This window comes from Dysidea avara, chromosome 1 (genome assembly GCF_963678975.1).
Source record: "Dysidea avara chromosome 1, odDysAvar1.4, whole genome shotgun sequence".
Classification (NCBI taxonomy): domain Eukaryota; kingdom Metazoa; phylum Porifera; class Demospongiae; order Dictyoceratida; family Dysideidae; genus Dysidea; species Dysidea avara.
This window is the reverse complement of record NC_089272.1, coordinates 5,041,187-5,066,176: the sequence shown is the minus strand read 5'-3', so window position 1 is coordinate 5,066,176 and position 24,990 is coordinate 5,041,187. Positions and strand designations below refer to the sequence as shown.

General features: G+C 37.2%; 2 protein-coding genes across 2 annotated transcripts; one reads left to right on the top strand and one right to left on the bottom strand.

Moving 5' to 3' along the window:
* Nucleotides 1–6,916: 6,916 nt before the first annotated feature.
* On the bottom strand, nt 6,917–12,202 carry LOC136253997 (riboflavin-binding protein-like). The gene is made up of 3 exons (XM_066046641.1): nt 12,052–12,202; nt 8,457–8,554; nt 6,917–7,811 (listed from the first exon to the last, which is right to left on the bottom strand). The coding sequence occupies exons 2-3, from the start codon at nt 8,551–8,553 to the stop codon at nt 7,120–7,122; spliced, it is 789 nt and encodes a 262-aa protein (XP_065902713.1). The 5' UTR covers nt 8,554; nt 12,052–12,202; the 3' UTR covers nt 6,917–7,119.
* Nucleotides 12,176–23,230, top strand: LOC136253986 (cartilage-associated protein-like). Its single transcript, XM_066046633.1, has 6 exons — nt 12,176–12,464; nt 14,300–14,507; nt 17,603–18,001; nt 18,453–18,954; nt 21,381–21,517; nt 23,031–23,230. Exons 1-6 carry the CDS (start codon nt 12,247–12,249, stop codon nt 23,163–23,165), a joined length of 1,599 nt encoding a protein of 532 aa, XP_065902705.1. The 5' UTR covers nt 12,176–12,246; the 3' UTR covers nt 23,166–23,230.
* The last annotated feature ends 1,760 nt before the right edge of the window (nt 23,231–24,990 follow it).

Genomic DNA, 24,990 nt, shown 5'->3' with positions numbered 1-24,990 from the left:
GCAAATCACCCTGTAGAGAGATCAGCTAGAAGAGGTCACCTTGTAGAGAGTTCAGCTACAAAGAAACCACCACATAAAGAGTTCAGCTGCAAATAAATCACTTGTAGAGAGTTCAGCTACAAGTAAATCCCCCTGTAGAGGGATCAGCTAGAAGAAGTCACCTTGTAGAGAGTTCAACTTAAAAGAAACCATCATGCAGAGAGTTCAGTTACAAACAAATCACCCTGTAGAGAGATCAGCTAGAAGAAGTTACTTTGTAGATAGTTCAGCTACAACAATTCACCCCGTAGAAAGATCAGCTAGAAGAAGTCACCTTGTAGAGTGTTCAGTTACAAAGAAACCATTATGTAGAGAGTTCAGCTGCAAACAAATCACTCTGTAGAGAGTTCAGCTACAAAGAAACCGCCATGTAGAGAGTTCAGCCTCAAACAAACCACCTTGTAGAGAATTCAACTACAACAAATCACCCTGTAGAGAAGAAGTTACCTTGTAGAGAGTTCAGCTACAAAGAAACCATCATGTAGGGAGTTCAGCTACAAAGAAACCACCATGTAGAGAGTTTAGCTGCAAACAAATCACCTGCAGAGAGTTCAGCTAGAAACAAATCACCCCGTAGAGAGATCAGCTGGACAAAGTCACCTTGTAGAGAGTTCAGCTACAAAGGAACCATCATGTAGAGAGTTCAGCTGCAAACAAATCACCTGCAGAGAGTTCAGCTAGAAACAAATCACCCCATAGAGAGATCAGCTGGACAAAGTCACCTTGTAGAGAGTTCAGCTACAAAGGAACCATCATGTAGAGAGTTCAGCTGCAAACAAATCACCCTGTAGAGAGTTCAGCTACAAAAAAATCACCCTGTAAAGAGTTCAGCTAGACGAAGTCACCTTATGGAGAGTTCAGTTACAAAGAAACCATCATGTAGAGAGTTCTGCTACAAACAAACCACCATGTAGAGAGTTTAGCTGCAAACAAATCACCTGTAGAGAGTTCAGCTAGAAACAAATCACCCTGTAGAGAGACCAGCTAGAAGAGGTCACCTTGTAGAGAGTTCAGCTACAAAGAAACCATCCTGTATATAGTTCAGCTACATTTCAAGTCACCCAGTAGAGAGATCAACTGCAAAAAAATATCCTGTGGGGAATAATGGGCATGTAATAAACATATGTATATAATTTGTATAATTACTAATAAAATTAAAAACAATTGAAGCATTAAAAATCTTCTTTAAGTTCTTTTCTTCTTCCTGTGGTAAAGAAAAAAACACATGGGTTAAAAAAGCCCCAAAGCCAGCCATAGGCCGGCTTTGCAGTATACAAATACAAAAAGAAGTGATATCTAATCAAAAACAGCCAAGCTGTAAAAAAAGGTGCGGCCCCCAAAAAAGGCCATGGTGAAAAAAGATGTGAAATCCAAGGTGGCGGCCAAGAAATGGCTGTGATGGTAGGTTAATGGTTACATTTTAATAACGACAATTCAGGTGAATTTTGTGCCGCTTGGTCTTGGCACCAAATTCACCTGAATTGTTGTTATTAAAATGTAACCATTAACCTACCATCACAGCCATTTCTTGGCCGCCACCTTGGATTTCACATCTTTTTTCACCATGGCCTTTTTTGGGGGCCGCACCTTTTTTTACAGCTTGGCTGTTTTTGATTAGATTATATAAGAAGGCACAATTTTTGAAAGGTAAACTACTTTACAATCAATGACAGTAGCAATATAGGAGTATCGATATTATCTTGACCCTTAGACCACGGGTAGATACTTTTATGACCAAAGCTATTATAATTTAGTTTTTCCCTCTGCAAAAACTATTATAACTTGAAGCAGCCATATGCACTGTGTAATGTTTAACTGTTTTACAATTTTCTTTTAAGCATTCATTAGTAACCAAGGAGTGGCTTGCAGGAAATACATTTAATAAAATTAATAATTACGTACAGTTGAAACAAACCCTGACGATGACCATCGTGATGAATACTGGAGGTTATAATGTTTGGACCCATGTGTAATATTATGTTTTAATGTTTGAAACTTTTTTCATTCTGTGGGTGGTGACTTGTGCCCACCATTTTCTACTAAAAGCCATTTGATACAATTTCCATGAACCATACTTATTATAAAGTCCTTTAAAGCTTTCTGGTAAAACAAGCATGGGCATAATACATCACTCTATTTGTTTCTCCCATGTATTTTATTAGTCAATATAAGAGTGTATATGTGATGATTATTCTCTATGTCTTGACATATGTATCAACTGTATATATACATGGAAAGTACTCTGTTTATGGTGCAAAATTGAATCAAACATTGTTCTGAAAGTACAGAACCTGATTTACACATTGTGTACCCATAAATGATTGTATAAGATATGTGTATAATATTCTTTATAAAGATGTTATTGATATCCTAGCTATATCTTAGCACAAGTCATGTCATTAAAATAATATGAAACAAGATATATATAGGTAGAGTACCTTAGAGTATCAATGGCTTCATTCACCGTTATCTTTATCATATTCCAAAGCCACAATATGAATGATACACCCACTAATGAATTTTATGACATCAATGAAACTGTTGTTACAATCATATTATTGTTTATGTTCTAATGCATAGCTACCTGTAAGCTGTATTGATACATGATATAACCTTATCACATGTGAAGATGTGTTTCTTCATGCCATGGTATGAAGTTGATGATGAAACAACAAAGAGTAGTTTAATCTTTCAGTACAGTCACGGTGGAAATGCACACCTCTAAGTAGTAGTGCAGTATAGTTAGAGTTATGATGGTTAATCAAATCTGTACTCTTAATCCCATGCAGTATCATTACCTAGTCATGGCCTGTAGCAAATAAATTTAATATTGTTTAATTTGTCCAAACATGGTATATTATATATTACCTCCATTTATGCTAGTGCATTTATGATGATCTTTGTAAACCTTATGAAAAATAAGAGAAGAATTATGAAGAAAAATCTGTTAATCATGCAAACATCAGGAGCAGTTAATGATTTTGGTGTGCATGTTGATTGCACCATCTAGTGGGCAGCCATTTCAAAAAGGGAGCACAAAGCTATGTATATCCATGGCAATTGCTTTTCTGCTCCAGTATGGTGTGGCATGCTCCAGTGTGGTGTGGCATGTTCCAGTGTGGTGCGGCATGCTCCAGTATGGTGCGGCATGCTCCAGTATGGTGCGGCATGCTCCAGTATGGTGCGGCATACTCCGGTATGGTGTGGCATGCTCCAGTATGGTGTGGCATGCTGCTTCCTTGGCTGTATTACATAATAGTATTCATGTAAAATTGCTAGCTAATATGTTGACTGTTTCATAATTCAATGGAATTTTGTATGATACTTGTGACTCTCAAGTATAGTATGCATGCATTTCAAAGGGAAAATAAGAAATCATAGTTACCATAGTTACCAAGGGCATGCATTGTTACATATGTAGAAACATGTTCCCCATAATATTGAAATGAACAGGTAAATGCACATAGCTGATTGTAGAGCCACCATTGTGGTAGCAACATGTGTTAGTACGGTGTATACTTTCACTAATAATGTGTGTAGATGATTTAGTATACACAGGTCAGAATGTGTACGTATATCCAATTTCTGCATGCACACAAGATGATACTCAAACTAATGTGTAGACAGTTTGGTTCAAGCAGTAAAGTAAGTCATCTGTTGCCATTGCAATGGTCCACGTTTCTTTAGAATATGGGCAGGTGACCAACTGTAAGTTGTTTGTAAACATATTCTTTTGGGTTATTTGTATATAGCCTGTGAAGTGGACGCAGCTAGTTTAAGTTCATCTCATTCAGGCTGGTATTCTAATAATATGCATTGGTGGTTTGTTTTCTAGCTCAAACTTTATACTGTACTAAAAGACTAATCTACAAGTTGTTGTTTATTCAGAATACCATGGTATGAGGAAATACACACTCTTCACGTGTGATTTGATTACATCCTATATTCATATATCCTAATCTTGTACATGTATACATTACTGCATGTAAACAATAATAATTATGATCCTAATAACATTTCAATTGAAGTCATAGAGATGACTAGTGGGTGTATCATTCATATTATGGTTATGGAACTGGAGAGTAAACTGTGAATGAAGCTATTGAGGCTTCAATCATTTATCGCAATTGGCCATTAGGTTTATAGCTACTTGTGATATATTTTTAAACTGCAAAAATATGTGTTGCCATGAATATGCCATGCTGCACACTTTTACCAGAAGTGCTATCATCACTATCAACAATTATACTAACTTTCACAATGATACAATCTTAAGTTGCTGATTTATCAATATGAATTTTTTCCAAGAGTTAGTATTTCTTATTAACTATTGGTTAGTTTAAAATATTGTAATATTCATGGCATGCAAGCCATGCTAAGTGGTAGGGGATCGGAGGAAAGAGCTGTTTTAAAGTAAGAGGCAATGATAATAGTGGTGAATTAGATGGGAAAGCTAAGTGTTGTTCAGAAGAGGATGACATAATAATAATTATAACTAGGGGTGACAAAAGTTAGCAAAAAGTTGTTTCTAAAACAGCCTTAAACAGGCATAGGGTTTTCAAAGGACCATTTTCAAAACATAGGAGAATGACATGAATCATGTATACAAAGTGTTGCTTTTAAAACAGTAGAGGACAACATAGGGTTGCTTCTAAAACAGGCATAGGCTTGAATAGAGTCTGTTTTCAAAACAGAGGAGGCATACAAAGTGTTGTTTCTAAGACAGAAGAGGATGACATAAAGGTGAAACAGGCCAACAAAGAGTTGTTTATAAAACAGGCATAGGCATGAATTGGTAAATTATATTTTCAAAGCAGAAGAGGATTTATACGAAGATGGAACAGGGACAAATCAAGCATGCAAACAGTTGTTTTCAAAGCAGGATAGGAGTATAGGGACGAATCAGGCAAACTGTCTTCAGTGTCATGGGGATGTCAATTATAATGATCGTGACACATCTCAGATATAGGCACTAGCAATATGCTGGCATAAACTTAATGTGAAATATAATCAGGTGTGTGAAGCATCAAGCTAGCACAATAAGCAGAATACCTTGCATTGTATGCAGCTCATGTTGAAAGATTGATTTACTCTAATACAACTCTAGATAGAGCAGCTGCAGACAGGTATAGCTATTTGCCATGACTGTTTTACCAGTATTAGAGTTTAGGCATTAAGGGTTAAGGCTGTATATCTCATGCACAAAGCAATAAATAGCCATTCATATTATAGTAGCAACTTTTACCAGTTGCTCACAAGCCAAAGCCAAAAGGTATTACTACATCACTATTCAAAAGTGTGAATTTTCAGCATAAAAATGGGAAATGAAACATAATTGAGCGAGCATGAAAGGAAGGGTTTTTGATTAAAAAAACCTGCTCACTTGAAATTTATGCCTCATTTACACTTTAGCACAACAGGTAACCCTAAAAGCATAACAGGCAGGTAGTAAAATGGTCTGATGTCGTTGCCTATTGTCACATGATGGCAAAACATTGTACCATAATGGAGGCCAAAGTGATATAATATAATTATGTGATTGACAAATAAACTCTTAAACAATGGTAAGGCAATTGGAGTGGAGCAAGGATATTAACCATTTTTGAAGAATGGATATACTATATACTGCAATGGAAGTATTGTGATCAGCAGCATTCATTTGTGGCCAGTGCATGAAGACAGTTGGTTCTGCTGCAGAATTTTATTCAATTTGTACTTCAGTACTTTGGGAGTCAGAAACACGAACCTGAATACTATGCTAAATGCAGAAAAAATCCCAGACTGTGACTTTATCCACAGACAGCTTACAGTCTATATGCAAATGCCTGAGGAGCCACACAGCCTGGGATCCAGGATTTCTGTAATAGCACATAATTAATATTATGTCTGCATTTAGAGATCTAAAGTGAGTGACTGAACCAAAAAAAAGAGCACAGTATATATACACATTCTAGTTTTTGTGGGAACTGGTGAACTGTGCAACCTTACGCAAGTACAGATTATTACAGTATTATCATAAAATAAACAGTTTATCATGAAGAATGATGGAGCATAATATGCTGGATGACTGATTGACTTATGCCTATATTTAACTAGTCAGTTTATACACTTCAGTTTCAAAGTAAATTTCTACATTATACCTAAACAAAAAAAATACCTGTTGTTTACAAAATATAGAAGTGTTACAAGTGTATAGTGCTGCCATCTGGAAACTACTGTAACAATTGTAGCATCTTTGAGGTAAACATTTCCAAAGGAGCTGTGTTAAAATGATGCAAAAGACTCTTGAGCAGCTGTAGAGCTGCTTGTATTATTCTAACACCTGCTATGAAGTGGTTTGTATTTTAAAGAATGTTTCAATGAAACTATAAATGTAGCAAATGTAATCGAGGACACTAGCTAAAACTTTACAGAGCCAACACTTCAATAAAACAGAACTTTTTCAGTCACCGAATAATCAATCAATGGAACGACTTACCTAGCTTTGTAATCTCTGCACCAACAGTTAATTACTAGATTGGTCACTAATAGGATATGGATACTGTGAATGGCCTCAGGCCTAATGTGTATATACAGTGTTTTATCCATTGATAAATAAATGTGATTAGTTGATTGAAATTAAACCATAGTGACAACCTGGATGCTTCCAGGATTCTTAGATAGCAACAGTCTTCAAACTAATACCATTGAATACAAAGTGTTTGTGTAATTGAAAGCAACTCTATTTACAGTACAGATATGCTCCATATCACTTTTGACCTATAGATGATAGAAGCCACAGCTATTAGCAACCTTGTCATGGCTCTTCACATCTTTCTGTTGTATTTTGTTAGGTTTCATAGAATTACAAGACCCCAAAGGAAGTTATACAACAATATTAACATTAGACTATTTTTGTACCAAACATATTTCCACTCGGAGATATGTATAATAGCTGTGTAGATCTGTATATGCAGTAAAGCAGGTGCTAGTTAATAACATACAAACAATAGAGGTCTCTATAAAACAAAATGTTTCTAAGATTGCAATTACAAATCTAAAGATTGAAATTTGTGTTTTTAATGGAAGCCGATGATGTGATTACATGACCAAGGTAAGAATGAGAATGACTAAAGTGAAGACCATCGATGTGGTAGCTACATCTTGACAACATCCTCCCAGTAGCCTCATAACTACCTCATCGTTAGGATTGGTTTGACCAGCTGGAAATGATGGCACTAGGCACCGTCGATTAGGGTCAGTGGCTGAATCATTGGAATACAGGAAGGAGTTACCCCAAAGTGTTTCACACAGTCCACGACCATCAGTGTAAAGCTCACGGAATGTTGAGCAAGTGCTATTTACTGGGCAGTAATTAGAACCATTTTCAGCTGTATCCCAGTCAGTAATCCAATTACTGACACAACTCATATCATCTGCACATGCAGTGAACCATTCGTTGCAAAACTCACGACATACTGGGGCACAGTTGAAAGCTGATGGGAACGTTGCTGATTGCCAGTGAGCAACATTTGGGGAGCAGCGATAAAAACACTCAATCTGGACAAAATATTCTTCACAGCTCTTGGACAGGTTTCCACATCTGTTCCAGTGAAAGCCATCTATATTAGTGACTGTTGCTCTAGACAACTGTTGGGTGAAATCAGCAGTACAGCAGCTTGATGACTTAAAGATATGACATGCAGCGTAATCTTCTCCCTCAGGGGAAGGTACATCTTTGTGCTTGTCTCCAGGTAGACATGACTGTGGCCTATGTCTAGCTTTTCCACAATCTGTATAAAGAAAAAATTATCTTGACTAACAGAAATACTGTCCTATTCCTACACAATGTATTTTACTGTAAGAGTTGATCAGTGCATGTATACAGTGTATGCATGTACCAACAAGAGCTTGTTGCCTTGGAGATTTTTGGGAAAAAATGGCTGACCCAATGAACAAAAGAGTAAAATGTCCATACACAAGTAACAACGCTGGTAGAGAAACTTTTAAAATGGATATATATTGCACTTCATTTCTAGCGTGATTACACAAACATACATACATCAAATAGCTAAAACTTCATTGATTTGTCTAAAACACTCACCTGCCTATCAAGGCCCACAACGTTGGCCTGAAAGTGACCACCTCAAACAGGTTCCACTGTACATAATAATTATTTTTAAACTGGGGGAAATGTCTGGTTTTTTAAATATAATAATGTAATTTCCTTTGTTGCACATTAAGCTACATGTTGTTTTACCACCTTTGGTGGCTCCTAACATGAAACTTATGAAATAAACATTCTTTGATTTTAATAAGGGATCTTTCTGGCATTGCAGAACTCTTGTCTTTTTGCATCTACAATACACATGTTACTAAACCAACATGTACATAGGAATATGATGGCAAGTAAAATCCTTTATGACATTATCCTTTACCTCGATTTACGTGGTCTGCATGTGTTTCCTTGGACAGTAAACAAGTTGTCACCATAGCAACCAACAGTATTGTCCATAACTGAGACATGTTCACCATTCTAATATTAAAATAACACAACACCAGATTAATATTGAATGCACAAAGCATTGTGCAATCACATAATTATCATACAGTACGATAGTAACTGTATAGTAGGGACCACAAAGGAGTAAGCGTGGCCCACGAAATAATATCACCCAAAAAACAGCCTCAATTTCCCCTGACGACGATGAGGCAGTATTGGTTAGGTAAAACCAAGCCCAGACAAGCTTTCGGATTGACCCAAAATGCTTTCAACAAGTTACTACAGAATTTAAAAAATAATTTATTTAATGGAATTTTCTAGTGACTGACTGACTGAGTAACTGACTGATGCCTTCAGACAAGTGTAACTTGATAACGGCTTAGGCTACGGGCTTGATTTTTTCACTGTTCGACGTCGCTTTGGCCTGACAGGTGCCTTTTGGCATACCGCAGTACGTACAATACATTCTTCATGGACTCACCAGTGTCCTTCTTTGTGTCCTATTCATCTTTGCTGACAGTGAAAGGTGTTGATTTGGCGATAGCACGTGAAATCAGAAATACGGACGATCTCGGTCATTGGCTAATTAGTTATGTGCAATTGCCTAATTACAATGCATCTCGGTCTGATTTGGAGATAGCACGTGATGGCTCCCCTTCGTAACGGTAACGGAAATTATCCGTATTTGTCATAGTGGCTATTTTGATAGCAGAGGCACTTTTTAAACAGTTCTTGATTCGTACTGCTATGTAACGGGTTGAACATAGCCGACAACGAAGCATGACGGATACTTCACTTTTTAGACGATAATTGATATAACTGGGGCAGGCGGCATCATTTCTTTTGATATGTGTGGATTACAGAGGTGCTTTTTGAACAGTTCTTGATTCGAAATGCTACGTAACAGGTTGAACAAAGCTGACAACGAAGCGTAATGGATACTTCACTTTTCAGATGGTAATTGGGGTGCATGGTACCATTTCAGATGCGGTATACGTGGGTTCACCAGTCATAATAATTATTTACAAAAAAAAGTTAACAAACAAGTACACAGAAAAATTAGGAGTTTTCAACTAGAGTAGGGACCATAGCACATCAATAAAAAGTACTGAAACAAGTTGGAATAGTGCACGATATTAAATCACAGTAAAACAATAAGAAGTGTTATATCCATACTGTGCATTTCCATTATGGTATCATGAGCACAGTATGGATATAACACTTCTTATTGTTTTACTGTGATTTAATATCGTGTACTACTCCAACTTATTTCAGTACTTTTTATCGATGTGCTATGGTCAGTTGAAAATTCCAAATTTTCTGTGTACTTGTACTGTAGTATGGAATGAGCAGGTGACAGCCTAATATAGTACAGACTTTTACAATTTACTTCATCCCGCTTATAATAGAATTTGTTTTTGCTTGTAGTAGAATTAGTCACCTTGGCAGGCATTATTGCATTAGTGTTTACAGGAAATTTAGTCACAACTAATCAGTGAGCACCTGCCAAAGTAAGAGTAAGCAGCTGAAACAATTGTTACTTTATCATGTGTGATAGTTCTATTAGAGTATATTGATTGATCTCTTGTATAAAATGTACTGATTTGCTACAGTGTATATAGAGTACTTTAATATTGTTAATATGCTCAATGGTCGTGTAGTTTTACCATCATTGTTCGCAAAATTTTAATTTGGTTTGTAACACCTTATGGAGTTTGAAGGATTAAACTATGCAGTCTATACCAAGCACATACATTATTGCTGATTTTCATATCATAAATACTTAATAGTGTCAAATTAACTAATTTCTTGGCTGATTATTTATACCAAAAGTGAATGATAAAGATCAATAAGATTGAGATGCTCTAATAGAACAGTCGTTTACTCTAATAGAACAATCAGGAAACACTGATTCAGCTCTAAAGCACAAAACATATTCCAAATTAAATAAGAAATCATAATTTTGGGGTAAAGTGCTGGAAGGAACTTTACCCTTGTGTAGGAAACATGATTCTTACACGTGTAGAGCTTTATTGATAATTTTTGCAGAATTTTACATTTGATAGCACTCAACTACAGAGATTCAGATATCATTCTTGCTGCACCTTCTCCTGAACAAGCAACTGTTTGAACTTGCACCAGCATTTTAGAGATTTAGATCACATTTCAACCAACACTTTACACAGTAGCGTATAAGTCTGCTATAGTATACAAATTGAGTTCATATATACTCACCAAAGCCAGTATCATGTAAAATCTCAGTCAGGACTAAGCTTTTATTGTGTAATGTTCAGTCAAGTTAGCCCCATGATGTTCGTAGGGTTCTATTAGTCCAGAGTATGGCTGCAGTGATATGGACAAATGACTTCAGATTAGGGTTGAGACAAATAGTTCAAAGCTTCGTTCGGTTTCATAACATTCGGATGCTGTTTTATCCCACCAAAGCTTCATTACCATGGATACCAACATGTTAAACCAGTTGCACAAGTATTGTCACTCCCTGTGGAAGCTGCCATTAATGTATTTTTTGATGTAATTATAGTTTAAACAATGGTTATACTGGAGCTATAACAAAGTGTAGGAGTTTGTGCTACAGTGTACATCCTAAGAACCATCAATTGTGGTTATTAATTGTTGACATGACATCTGCAACAAAGCTTTGGTAACATTTTGAAAAGAAGCGTCGGAGGATGTATTTGTACATTCGTTCCAACCCTACTTCAGATCATTGCTCATAATATACGCAGAGTAGTAGGTAATGCATTTCCTCAAAGTGGACATAATTCTATTTCATGGTTCGATCCAGATTGGTTCGTGCTCAATGATGAACTAACATGTTTTATCATGCTTCAGAATCGTAAGTGCATGTCCTCATAAGAGGGTTAATTATTGTAAGCGTTGGTATATTCTCATATACTTATGTGGAGCCACACCCACAGAAATATACATGGAGCCAGATTAGGGACTGTACTTTTGGCAAACAAACAACCACACCCACTTCTTGGGAATACACATTGCTGTTTGTGGAGTTACACCCACTAATCAATCATCATAACGGAGCCAGGCACCAACATCATTGTGCCAAAAATACACTCTTATGAATGTATCTGTTTTAATTAAACCGGGTCCCATTTCCAGGCCAGCGGATCATTCTGGTCAGTAGTATTGACCCAGTTTCAACCATACTCTATAGTGTCACACAGTGTTTACTTTTTTGGTCACATCAGTATAGAAAGACACACACAATTACCTCACAGATTTTCTCAAACCAATATCAGGGAAGCCGACACTTGCCCTGCAGTCAGCCTGTCTGGCTGCCAATTAGCTTAATTGTTAATTAACCTTTTCAATGTGAATATTTATAGTATGGCACTCTTTTGCTATGGCGTTTTACAACACAGTATGGTCCGAGTCTTCAGTGCAACTTGAAAGTACGAGAGTACACATGTTACACAATCTCACACAAATGCCTGTCACAGCACTTGTGTCACAATCACACACAATCCACAGCTTCAGCATCGCTAACTCACAGTATTACACTACCGCGATCGAGTTCCACACCCTAGAAGTGAGCCAAGACGTCTACCTTACAGTGCTCGTGCCGAGGCTCGTGAAAAGCAAAAAAAAAAGACACCACGTGACGATTGTTTTCTCCGTTTTCGTAAAATCTTAGTATCCGGAAGTCATTGTTCCTAGCTCATTGTTCCTAGCTCATTGTTCCAGGGATGGCTTGTTGGTTGGTATGGTTGTTGACTGGTTGTGCCGTGCTGGTCTCACTGACATCAGCGGCAGGCCCGCTTGCAGAGGAAGATTGGGGGGATGGTTTGAAGGTGAAGATCTTGTATCGTCCTGATGACTGCGTGGACAGTGCCAAGACAAACGACATCATGCATTATCACTACGTGGGGAGGTTGTTTGATAGCGGGGTGGAGTTTGGAAAGAGGTACGGTTAATGACAAGTGTGTAATTAATTATTTTCTGATGTGCCAAAGGGCTTTGCAGCCACCTCCTTAACATTTTTATACTTATGGCAAGGGGCTGCCATGCAGACAGAGGTTTGTTTGTCACAGTATTGACCCGCTAAAATTTTATCCTGACCTTCAATACTCTTTGCTTTGAGTTAACTACAATGTTGGGCTTGCACTTCATGCACTAGTCTGCTTGTATATATCTCGTACTCAGTGCTAGATTTGGAATACAGCAAGGGGTAGCTCACAAGCTGGGACTCGTATACTATCTGAGAAATCCAATTATAAATCCATGAAATAATACAGAAATACGTTTTGAAATACTTAAATATTGGGACTCTTGTACACAATTTTGAAGTTTGCGTGGGAGGTTGGCTACCTCTTGGAATACAGCATTGGTTTTACCTTATGATTTAGTGTTTGTTTTATGAGTTACCATTTGTAACATGAGACGTTTGGTATGATAATAATGTAGCATATAGAGGAAAAGGTTAGGGGGTGTATGGCTTGTACTGTGCTCCTATGGTTGGTCTAATAATATCACTGTAGAGGTCAGCTAATGTGTATAGATTGACCTTGTAAAGATTCCTTGTAACAGGGGAGAAGAGTTTAGAGCACACAATAGATAATCTAACAATACCACATTAGTTTAAATACACTTCAGGTTTGTAAGGGCAGTCATTCCCTGTGACTTCATGATGAATCAATAGTTATAGTTTTGAGTTTCATATTCTTCATGTTGACTGTTGACTTTCAGTTTGACCACACTCGTAGGTTGAATTATTCCTGTGTGTCAGCAGTACAGTGTAGAAAATTTTGTGATATATAAAATTGTGTTTTAACCTAATTCATGAAAAGTAATCCACGTGAAACTCACGTAGCACCTCGAGCAAACCTGAGAACTGTAGTCATCAACGCACCTTCCTTAGAATCCTAATAATGTAGACATTAATGTGCGACATGACGACAGTGCCAGATTGTAAACCACAGGACGGATTTCTTCAAGTATCTGTGACCAGTTATTCCAGCAGGTAAGATTCATCCGTGGCGTGAAACATGGTTTGTTTCATCACTATCCATCATGAGACCATGTGTTGCTTGAGCGATTGGTTTTAGTATACGTCCTCCCTCATTGTATTGCAAAGTACACATCATGCCCAGTCCAACAATCACAGCGCTAGCATTGAGGTGAGGTAAACTATAACTCTGAACCCACAAATTTCTATACTTGTCAGGATTAAACCACGAAAATTTTTACCCTCAAAATTTAATACACTTGCATTTTTGTTTATGTTTTTATAAGCCACAAAAATTTAACCCATGAAATTTAATATGCTTGTGGTAATCAGCACTAAAAATTATTCAAGACTGTATGCAAACAATAGAATATAGTGTGACTCACTGTATATGTATGTATTTAGTCTGATTAAAATATGTAAACGAAACAATGATCCGCCAAGATATTCTAAGTATCCATGTGTATTTTTTTGAGCAAATAATGTTTAGCCGTGTGTTTTTTTGTGCACTACAGTGTATATCTATCATCATAATCTTATGATGTACTGGTGGTTTGTTTTATTTTATTACAATAGCATCTACAACGACATAATATTATGTATATTCAACACACACTCATACTTTACTGTAATAGCTTAGTAATATAGTTGACCACCCTCCTCTTTAAGAGAGGTGTCAATGTATTGTAATTGAGGTACCATGTAATGGACAATATTGTTTCACTAAACTATGTATTTTATAACTCACTTAAGACAATTATGCAGTGCATTTGTGTGACTTTCTTTCTTGACAGTTTTGACTACAACACTCCATATATTGTGGCTCTTGGTAAAGGTCTGATAATACGAGGGATGGACCGAGGATTAATGGGAACTTGTTTATGGGAGAGAAGAAGGATAACATTCCCAGCTAGTCTGGGCTATGGTGAGGCTGGAGTAGGTGAGAAGATCCCACCAAATGCCACCTTGACATTTTATATTAGGATGGTGAAGATCATCAGGGTGAGTGTGTCGTCTACATGTGCTGTGTAGTACACGCTTTTGTCTGCCTTAATGGTGACTTGGCAGTATTGGTTAGGTATATACAAACCCAAAAATTGCCTTCAGTATGCCCTGAAATACTTCCAGTAGGTAGCTACAACTTGGATTTTCTAATGACTGTCTGACTGACTGACATAACTAGATAACGGCTAAAGGCTTAGCAGTTCAACTTTGCTGCAGCCTGTTAGGTGTCTTATGGATACCACAATGCATGCTTCATGCATGAACTGTCCTTGTTTGTATTCCATTTATCTTTGTTGACAGCGCAAGTACCACAATTCGCGGTAGCAACACATGATCACCTCCCTACGCTAGTACGTAGCTAACAGGAATCATCTAAATTTTCCATTGTGGCTGGATTGATTGCAGAAGTCCTTCTCGTAGTATTCTTTGTTTGTAACACTGTGTAATGGGTTGAACATAGCTGATAACAAAGCATAATAGACACTTCGCTATTTTTCAATAATTAATAGTTGGGGTGTGTTTTCAGATGAAAATAATAATCCTGGACTGCCTGGTACCATTCTTTCTTCAAATGTAGTATGCATGGGTTCACCAGTCATAATAATGTGTATACAAATAAGTACCAGGAAAGGACCAAAGTAGTGAAACAAGGAAGGTTGCCTATACATACCTGAAGATATACTTGTGAACATTTAATTCCTATATGTGACCTAATTTTAGAAAACCGTCGATATGCACACAATAGTACTTTTGTAATAAAATGCATTCAAACACAATGGGTAAAAAACACAAGCTTCAGAAAAAATTTACACAAGTTTTTATCGCCTTGCTGGTCGGTGAATTGACACTCCGGTGGATAAATCCTGGGAATCATCGTGTTCCCCTATTCATAGGGAGTTCAAAACTACTTGTTACATCTTCATACACATGTGGGTTTCTGATTTACAGACGTTTGTTTATGTTGTGGTGACAAAAGAATTTACGACGATTTTTCTTCAATGAATTTGCCTTCCTTCCGGATCACAGAAGAATACCTTTGGCAAAAACTATACCTTGGTGGATTCACAAATTCATGGCGAATACAATAAGCAAAGATTCAACTTCGTACGCCATTGTATATGCACGTTATGATGGTTTATGTAAGCGCCTGTAGATTATTTTCTCGATATCTTCTGTACATATTGATTTATTTGCTCGTCCGGGTGTCTACTGCTGTATTTCCCACACTGCTTAACTTATGAAGCTGAAACTTAACCAATCCATTCCTCTGTCCCTGTAGACAGCAAAGAACCAATAAAATGAATTTTGATACATGTATGTATATTGACGGTTTTCTAAAATTAGGTCACATATTCATATCCACAAGTATGTCTTCAGGTATAGGCAACCTCCTTTGTTTCACTACTTTTTTATTTCTTTCATCCCTAAAAAATCCTTGTACTTGTGATACACATATTTTACTGAGCTGCTGTATTTCTTGAAGAGATGTAATGAACATTATTATTCTACATACACGTACTGTACGTTCTTATGTATACATATTTATGCCCAGTTAATGTATGGTACTATTCTGTTCTTTCTTCCTTGCTTCAGTTTTGTAGTTCTGGCTGCTCTGCATGTACATATGGATACGTACACCTTAGTATTGTACGTACATCTAATATACACTGTATAGTATACCCGTAAAGTCGGGTTGTTAAGCGCATGTGCTTAGAATTTTTGGAGAAAACTTTTTGTAAAAATCATACCATCTGTTAGGTGCATACGCCTAATAAATAATTATGGTGAGTGTATCATGGAATCACTACGTTGTAATAGAGTAGTTAATAGTTTGTGCTGGTAACCATGCCAGTGTGTAAGGATATTTGACTCCATTTCTGGGCAAAATCCTTCGTGAAAACAAGATTATCACTATCCAGATGGCTGATTTGCTGTATACATAGTGAGGGAGACCTCAAGGGAGACGTAATTTTTCAGTACTTTCAGCTTTTCTTGCCGTTTTTTGCTGTGTGTAACTTAATCGTCGCATTTGGCCATGTGCGCTTATCATCCATGGTTAGTTACAAGAAATGTATATGCGCTTAACAAATAATATGCGCTTAATAGATACATGTACTTAACAACCCGACTCTACACTACTGTACTTAGATATTGTCTTGTGTGTTGGGTACAATAGGTCCCTTATACTCAGTGCTTATGAGCATTATTATTATTTTTACAGCAATTGGTCCACTTCTCCCCTCTTGTTTCATACAAGAAGGAGGCTCCAGGTGACCAGCACCTGGTAAGATATGATGGAATAACTACCTTAAGCAAGGCTTTTTAGTTAGGACAAATTTAGCGGCAAGGAATTATTTTCCATGAAGATTCTTAGCATTCTCTCAAGTATCGCCCATAATTAAACCCCTGTGTTTATGAGTAGATAAACTCTGTGAAATAAATATATCTCAAAAGTTATGTACATATGTGATAAGGTCTGAACTTCTTAACGAAACAGTCACTGCTTAAATTTTCTCTCAGCATGCAATTGCTAAATTTTCCTGACATTGCTAAGGTGAGCTTAAGGTAGTAATATTTATTTTGTACGAAGAATAAGTAATGTGATACCTTGTATCTGGTTAAACAATGTATGCATTAAATCCATCGATAGCAAATTACTTTTTAGAAGTGTATTTAGTTATGTGCCTTTTACTTTTGTCTGCTTTGAAATATTAGGTATCTACATATATGTACATACGTACGTACATATAAAATGTTTCATTTTGTTTGGCCCCTGATGTTTTGATATGAGTTTCATGCAAATATTTTACTGCTACATTTATTTTGCATGCAGTTCAGTAGCACTTTCCTCCTTAAAATGGATTAGCATCATATTTCTCCTAATGGCAGTGCGTTTCAACAGTAAAATAGATACAACACATGTATGTGCAGCTGTATGTTTTGCAACTTGTCAATAAATCGTTGATAAGGTCTTGCTGTACTAAATTTTAATAAAAATAGAGTAAAATAAGGCATAACTTTACATAACACAGTAGCACATAATGTGTGCAGCACAATTCACAGATGGTGTGTAATCATTTGATTACTTGCAGGGTGGTCGATCTTTGGAAGAGAACAGTCAGAGTTTTACATCACTATACAGACAAGCAACAGAAAGTTATACGCTAAATGAGCACAATGGTGCTATTGCCTTGATGGAACCAGTGATACCTCTACATCAAGAATATCGTAACAAGTCCATCTCGTGTCTGCAGCAATGTCGGGCTGAATCTGAACCCAATTTAACGGACAAGCAGAAAGCCTTGCTAAGCCGAGTGAGCAGCCGTATGCCATTTGTGCAGCAATATCTGAAGATGGCTGCAGAAGGAAATTGTGTGTCACGTTGTAAGAAGGAGAACTTGGGAATGGAATTGAAAGTCACATCCAGTTTCATCTTGAAGGAAATAAACAAAGCCAAATATTATGATTATCTGCAGTACTCCTACTTCCAGGTACAGTCCTATCATGTCAGTTGTGTGTGGTCAATGTTACTGTTAATTTTTGGTACACTTTTGTGGAGTGCATCATATAGAAACTCTGAAGTGTGTACCCATAGTTTCTTTACAACAGAATGATGACGCTATGCTATAGTTGAAGAAGGCCAAGATTTGCATCATTTATGTTAACAGAATATTTTCCCGCTATTACTCTGTTCAATTACTCTAATACAACACACTCACTTAGTGTAATATAGCAGCAGCACACACAACTAGAATGGCACCCAATTCATAATTAATTGTGTAAACACGATAGCTAGAAATGATCATAATATATCGTATTACAATGTGTAGTCGTGCCTCTCTATGATTACTGAAGGTACAGTATGTTTGGTTTGTACACACATGTGTTATATGGCACAAATCTGTCTTTTGCTATTCATTGTCTGCTCTTCTCACACTACAGGTGAATGAATCTGATAAAGGTGCTAAGTGTGCTTTCTCTTACTTCTTTAAGCACCCAGATGAAGAAAGCATTAAGGGTAGTGTATCATTTTATCGTCAGAGACTGGAGATTAGTTCTAATAACTTTACGGTGTTCAGAGAATCTGGGGTTAGTGCTCAACAGGAGTACTACAAGAATGGCATGAGTGCTTATAAACAGAAAGAATGGCTGAAAGCAAGCGACAACTTTGAGGCTTGTTTTTCTCTGTATAAGAAAGACATGGACGAGTGTAGACTTTACTGTGAAGATGTAATGTATATAAATGTCAGTGATAGTAATGACAATATGTACCGGGACCAGGAGGCTACAACAGAGGATGTGTACACTTTGATGGCTAAAGTCATTGAGCCGATGGTCCAGTGTAAGGTTGATTGTTATAGACAGATGAGCACTGTTAATGGTGTGAAACAAAAAGGATACTTGGCATCCATATTCAGCTATCTCCAGTTTGTGTACTACACTGGTAGGTGAAAATATTAAGCGTAATTAAGGTATATTAATCATGCTGTGTTTTTTTTTCAAACTTTAAAAATGGCAGTGGTGATGGGATTCTTAAAGGAGTTGGGTCAAAACTCCCTTTAAATTTTAACTCCATAGCAGTCTAGCTATAGCTCAGGTTTAATGCTGTGTTGACTCTATCCAGCCTATAGCTGTAGCAAAATCTAGTGTTCCACTGATAATCAGATCAGTATTGGATTGGAGTCGATGTTGTCTATTTGGTATTGATTATTAAGCTGTTCTGATACTGACTAATAAATGCTTGCACCAATGATCATCGTTAATGTTATGCTAGCAAACCTTGGGGTATATCAGGCCGGAAGTAGTGTTAAGTGTTATTCTAACATAAAAAGGTACAGAACTTGCTTTGTTAAACATTGAGGAACGTGCAACTCTAACATTATGTTTGACAGTTGCAGCATAATAAAAATTCTAAAAGAACAGTCAAATATAGCGAACTTGAAAAATACGCATTTTGTCATAAAACACTAGTGTGAATGCTACAAGCAATATAGCCATGAACAAACATGGAATTATTTGGCAATTCTTGTTATTGCTATCTGCATCAGTAAATTTCACTGCTGGGTATCGGCAGGAGCTCAGCGCTTATAAGTTCCTGGTATCGGTATTGGATTGATCGGTAGGTATTTTTCTGTACCAGTGGAACACTAGAAAATTACCACTATATTTTAGCATTGCATATGTACATTAAGCCATTAGCAATATTTTTCAATTCCGATTTCACTAAAGTGATTAAGGTACTCTGATGGAGTAGTATAGATTGGGATTCCCTACGGTTACTTCACAAAAGCATTGGGTTGACTGTGATTATTAATTAAAAGTGAATGAAAATCTAATCTCAGAGCTTAAAATTTTTTGCTGGCATACTGCTAAATTGGCTTCATTATTTCATTCAGCTAAATCATTGTGCAGTATATCATACAGTTATCCGAACTCCTTGGGACCAGGGGTGGTTCATAAGTCTGAAAAGTCCATATCTGAAACTGTACCGTATGGAGGGAAACTTTGGTGCCGTAAAAATTTGGCGAATGACCATGAATTCACCAAATTTTCCCCATCCAAATATTTTGGTGGCGAAGAAAATAGCAAACCAAGCATCAAACTAATCAATTTTCTATTCAACCAAGGGATAGTAGGCCAGGCATGAAGCCAAGCCTGCCTCGACTACCTCACTAGGTAGCTATAGTTACTGTACACGTGTTATCCTTAAACTTCACCTCGAAACGGGCATGACAAGTAGCAAGTCCTACCATATTAAGTATGATATTCACTATTCCAGAGGGTGTAGATCTACTGTCTATATGGTATTACCTTTTAGTTGGTAGCTGACTCCAGGTGCCAAACCGCTGAGAGGCGTGGCACTCTGTAAGTTCTCGCTTCAGGGCCAGGCACAGCGATTAGTAATCTAATTAATTAAATAGGGCGTGTGCTTTGCTAACAATTCGCCAAATTTTATTTTGCAACACTGATATTTTGCTTGATTTGCCAAATTTTTCTCCCTCCAAAGTTTCCCTCCGTACAGTATAATATAAAATAGATAATGGTAAAAATATCAGTATTATTCAACTACCCTAATAGAACAGTCACTACCGTATAGTAAAAATTTGGCAAATTAGGCAAATTTCATTACAATCGCCAAAGTTTTATCTGCCAATTATTTTTAGAAATCACATGAGCAGATTAGCCATGTTGAAAGGATGGGTATTGAAGTACCATGACAGGCATATCGTGGGTATTTTTCTAAGCGTTCCCTTCGATTATCATGAGGTTCATTGTCTCACAAGAGTTCATGAAAATCCAAACATTGCTCTCGACATTGCAAGAACCAGCGAACGATGCTTACACTTGTACAGTTGCTACCACTCGAATGCAATGTCGCTACATGTAAGTGCAAGCAATTAAAAGACTTGCTAACTAAGGGGTGTGGCAGCCATTTCCATCGTGAGTCATCATTCCTCAATGTGAGGGATAAAGATTCGCAATCGAAACGGCTGCCATGCCTCATAATTAGTGAGTTGTTAATCACTTGCAATCGCATGTAGCGGTGTTGCATCCTGGCGGTACAATACGTGGTAGCTAAAAGTTTCAGGTGAAGCCCTATTCGCCAAAGTTTTTTTTTCAATAGTGGGTTTTTACCAACTTTTTTACTGCCGAAGTTTTGTACTGTATGGTACTCTAATAAAGCAGCCATTTCCGTAGTTCGGTTAGCCGAGAATCCAGATAAGTGGGGCCCAGATAGTTGAGGTTCCACTGTAGTACTAAATTTTCAGATACCCCCTGTTAAAAACCCTAGCCTCATCACTGTACTGTGTATTAGTGTTTGTACATTATGTGTTGTAGTTGTAATAACGTTTGTGTGTATGTGTCCAGTTGGTAGGTTAAATGACGCTGCAGAATGTGCTGCCAGTTATCAACAGTTGGAGCCATCTGATTCAGCCATGAGCAAGAATGTCCTATATTACAAGTCCAAAATGAAGATCCCTGAAGAAAAATTTGTTCCAAGACAGGTACTGTACATGTAGCTATCTGTACAGTATACATAGATAGATGTAACACTTTGACACCTCAGATCAAAGGAATTCCAGAGGATGCATTTGCCATGTACAGTGGAACCTCAGTTATCCGGACCCCACTTATCTGGATTCTTGGTTAACCGAATTATGGAAATGACTGCTCTATTAGAGTAGTGACTGTTCTATTAGGGTAGTTGAAATAAGGGTTTACCGATAATCAGATTGGCTAAAATATCGGCCACCGATATGGTAATATTGGTATCGGTACAGAACAGTAGGAGGACCGATATCACTACCGATATTTATACAGTAACAATGGTTTGTACATAAACGGATTACATATTAGTTATCTACGTTATGCATGTGGCTGTTTTGTACCAGTGGCTTATTGTTCACTCTACCAACAAGTGCTACGCTACAAGAAGCCATACAAACATGCATGATTCTAGTGTTTGTTGCTGGAAAGCTTATCGCAGTCTTTAAAAATGAAACAGTTATATAGTACCCTTGTAATAAAAAAAGAGTCCCAGGGTAACCCAAGGAAACTTGCTGTACCAGCCTTCGTACAAACCGTTAAAATGCGGAGTAATGTAGACATATCCGTTTAAGGCTTCATGAAAATGTTTGTGGGCGCCTAATTGTCTGGATTGCACAATTGAAAACCAAACCACTACCACCGCAGGTATAGAGTGAGCAATGAATATATCCACATGTTGTTATAAAGTGAGTAATGTACAATTTTACATAGATCATCTATGACTTGATTGTAATGCAAATATCGGATCGGCTATCGGTTATCGGCTTCTTTTGGTGGCATCAATATCCAGATATCGGTATCGGTACCGGTACATACCAAAACCCATATCGGTACACCTCTAAGTTGAAAATACTGATATTTTTTTTAAATTTGATTATACTGTTTTAATGTTATTTATACACAGTTTCAGAGATACGGACTTTTCAGACTTATGGACCACCTCTGGTCCCAAGGGGTTTGGATAACTGAGGTTCCACTGTACACCTCTTTACAGGGAGACATCTAATGTACACCGGTGTGCAATGAAATGTATCCCGGGTATGTGGTTGCATTTCTAAAATAGTCATCAACGCAAGCAGGGCCTTGATGTGAGTGAGGTAGTGGTACCGCCCTCTGCTTGTTTTATACAAGCTCAGACCGAAATCAATTGTGGGAATAAATTAATGCCCACGTGAATGGTTACCACAAATTGAAGTGTTGCCACAAGAAAGACTCAAATGAAGGTGTTTCATTATCCCTGCAGTCTACAATCTCAATTATCGGAGTGCTTGGACAGATTATGTGTCAATCTGAAATAATTTATGTGTATGCATATGTATGTATGTGTGGATAGCTACCATTTGTGGACTGTTTCAAAATTATTTTGTTTAAAATCTGATGGACGTCTTATAATGCATGTAAACTGCTTGTTTGTTGTGAACCATAAATGAGAGTAACTCTTTTTATGTACCATTTGTGTGTTATCTACAGGATGTTGTCACTCTACACACTTATCATCAGATAGATCAGTTCTTGTTGGAGTATGTTAAAGGTGGTGTACTGCCAAAGAGGAAAGGTGTTCGCGGTGATAGTAACAAGTCTTTTGACTATCATTCTGAACTGTAGTCACTTATTATTAGTGTTTGTTGCTTGTAAGAAAACAGGCTTCCTGTTATTATAACTTGATTTGGTATTGTGTGGACATGACGTGCCTCCATGCATGATGTATAACTCTCATGTGCTAACACATCGGTGTTAGTGAGTGATTTACAGTGGAGCTCTCTTGAAGATATAGAAACTTTCAATAAATGTCTATATAAAATTTCTGTTTTGCCAGACCTACATATACCAATCCATTTTCTCATCAGAAAAGAATCTTCATGGAGTTCCAATAAATAATTAATTTCTGTGTCAGTTTGCAATCTTTAAAGATTTTCAAACAGGTTTTATCATCGACAAAGAACAAATAAAAACTGTTGTGTTCTGTTTTAGTTGCAGGTTTCATTACAATGAAATGTACCTTGATCCAATTTTGCTAATGGCAGCCAAGGAACGGGATTTCTCAGAGAACACTAATTTGTCCAGTCCCTTCTGAATGCAAAAGATATAATCACAGATATAATAATCACTGATTAGTTATCAGAGTTGGAGGTAACTAGTTACTTATGTAACTAAGTTACATAACGGATTACTTTTAAAGTAACTAATATAACTAGTTACTTACTTAGTAACTTGTAACTAGGAGTAATTGTCTGAAAAGTAACTAAGTTACAATAGTAACTAATTACAATAGTTACATTATAAGTGTAACTAATTATACTTTAAAAGCAAGAGCACTTCAATTTTTGTGCAATATATGCTACAAACACATTAAGTAGACAGATTCTGTGTACTGTTCTTTATGATTCAGCTTGAGTAACAGACGTAGCAATAATTAAAATAGCCACAGAATTGTTATTTCAAGTGAACATATGTATTGCATCCCTTACTGATGCACATCTGAGCAAAATTCATGTTACAAAAGCACTGAAAAAACAAGCCATAATTTATACTACGAAAGTAACTAGATTATTTAGTTACCTTTTGAAAAGTAACTGTAACTAAGTTACATGGGATAGAAGTAACTAGTGACTAGTTACTTTTCTGAAGCAACTACCCCAACTCTGTTAATCACTTGTTATGTTTTAGGCATCCAGTTCTGGTTAACATGGTACACTGCAATGTTTATGTAGCTAACGTAGCTATCACATAATTGAAGTTATGAGCCTAACGCATGCAAGCAACTGATGCATGTAACCTACCCAGGCAAAACTATCCTGCAAGGATACTTTCAACATTTTTTCCTGCAAGAGCTTTCCAAGACATCGTCTATTATAGCTAAGGGAATCCTTGCAAGACCTCGCAGGGTCGCTTTTGCTTGGATATAGCTATAGCTAGTGATGTAGTCATGTTTACTCGGGTCCATAGTTATTATCTTAAAAGCAAGTCTCGAAATAATATTAATGCGATTCGAAAAGCTTTATGTGCGCTATAAATTCCATCAGAAATCGCGTGATGCACCGACAGGAAAACGACGAACGTTGACTCTAGATGTTTGGTTGTGGATTTGACCAAGCCGTGACATGTTCGCGTGAGTTAGAGAGTACCGTAATGCATCTCATGATCAGCTAATGTGTAATGTCACTGCCCATCAGGCATGCATTATGATGATTCGTGTACCAGCTGTATAATAGTAGATCTTGGCAGTGCCGGCATAGGATGCTGCAGTGCTTGTCGATTCAGCATGATAGAGATGCTTATTTCTAATAATTTCTGTGCATGAAAACGACCAAGATATGATAGTGCACACGCCCCGGTGTTGTCTGCATGACTGATCGTTATAGCTCACGTTATAGCGTGCCTGCATGTAGCGGGTTAATCCGACAAAGCCGGATATCGTGAACACTCAGTT

Excerpts from the sequence above, each read along its gene's own strand:
- LOC136253986 (XM_066046633.1), top strand. The coding sequence starts at position 12,247 with ATGGCTTGTTGGTTGGTATGGTTGTTGACTGGTTGTGCCGTGCTGGTC. Across the intron at positions 12,465-14,299 it reads GGGGTGGAGTTTGGAAAGAG|TTTTGACTACAACACTCCAT; the intron begins GTACGGTTAATG and ends CTTTCTTGACAG. Across the intron at positions 18,002-18,452 it reads TGCAGTACTCCTACTTCCAG|GTGAATGAATCTGATAAAGG; the intron begins GTACAGTCCTAT and ends CTCACACTACAG.
- LOC136253997 (XM_066046641.1), bottom strand. The coding sequence starts at position 8,553 with ATGGTGAACATGTCTCAGTTATGGACAATACTGTTGGTTGCTATGGTG. Across the intron at positions 7,812-8,456 it reads TGCAGACCACGTAAATCGAG|ATTGTGGAAAAGCTAGACAT; the intron begins GTAAAGGATAAT and ends TTCTTTATACAG.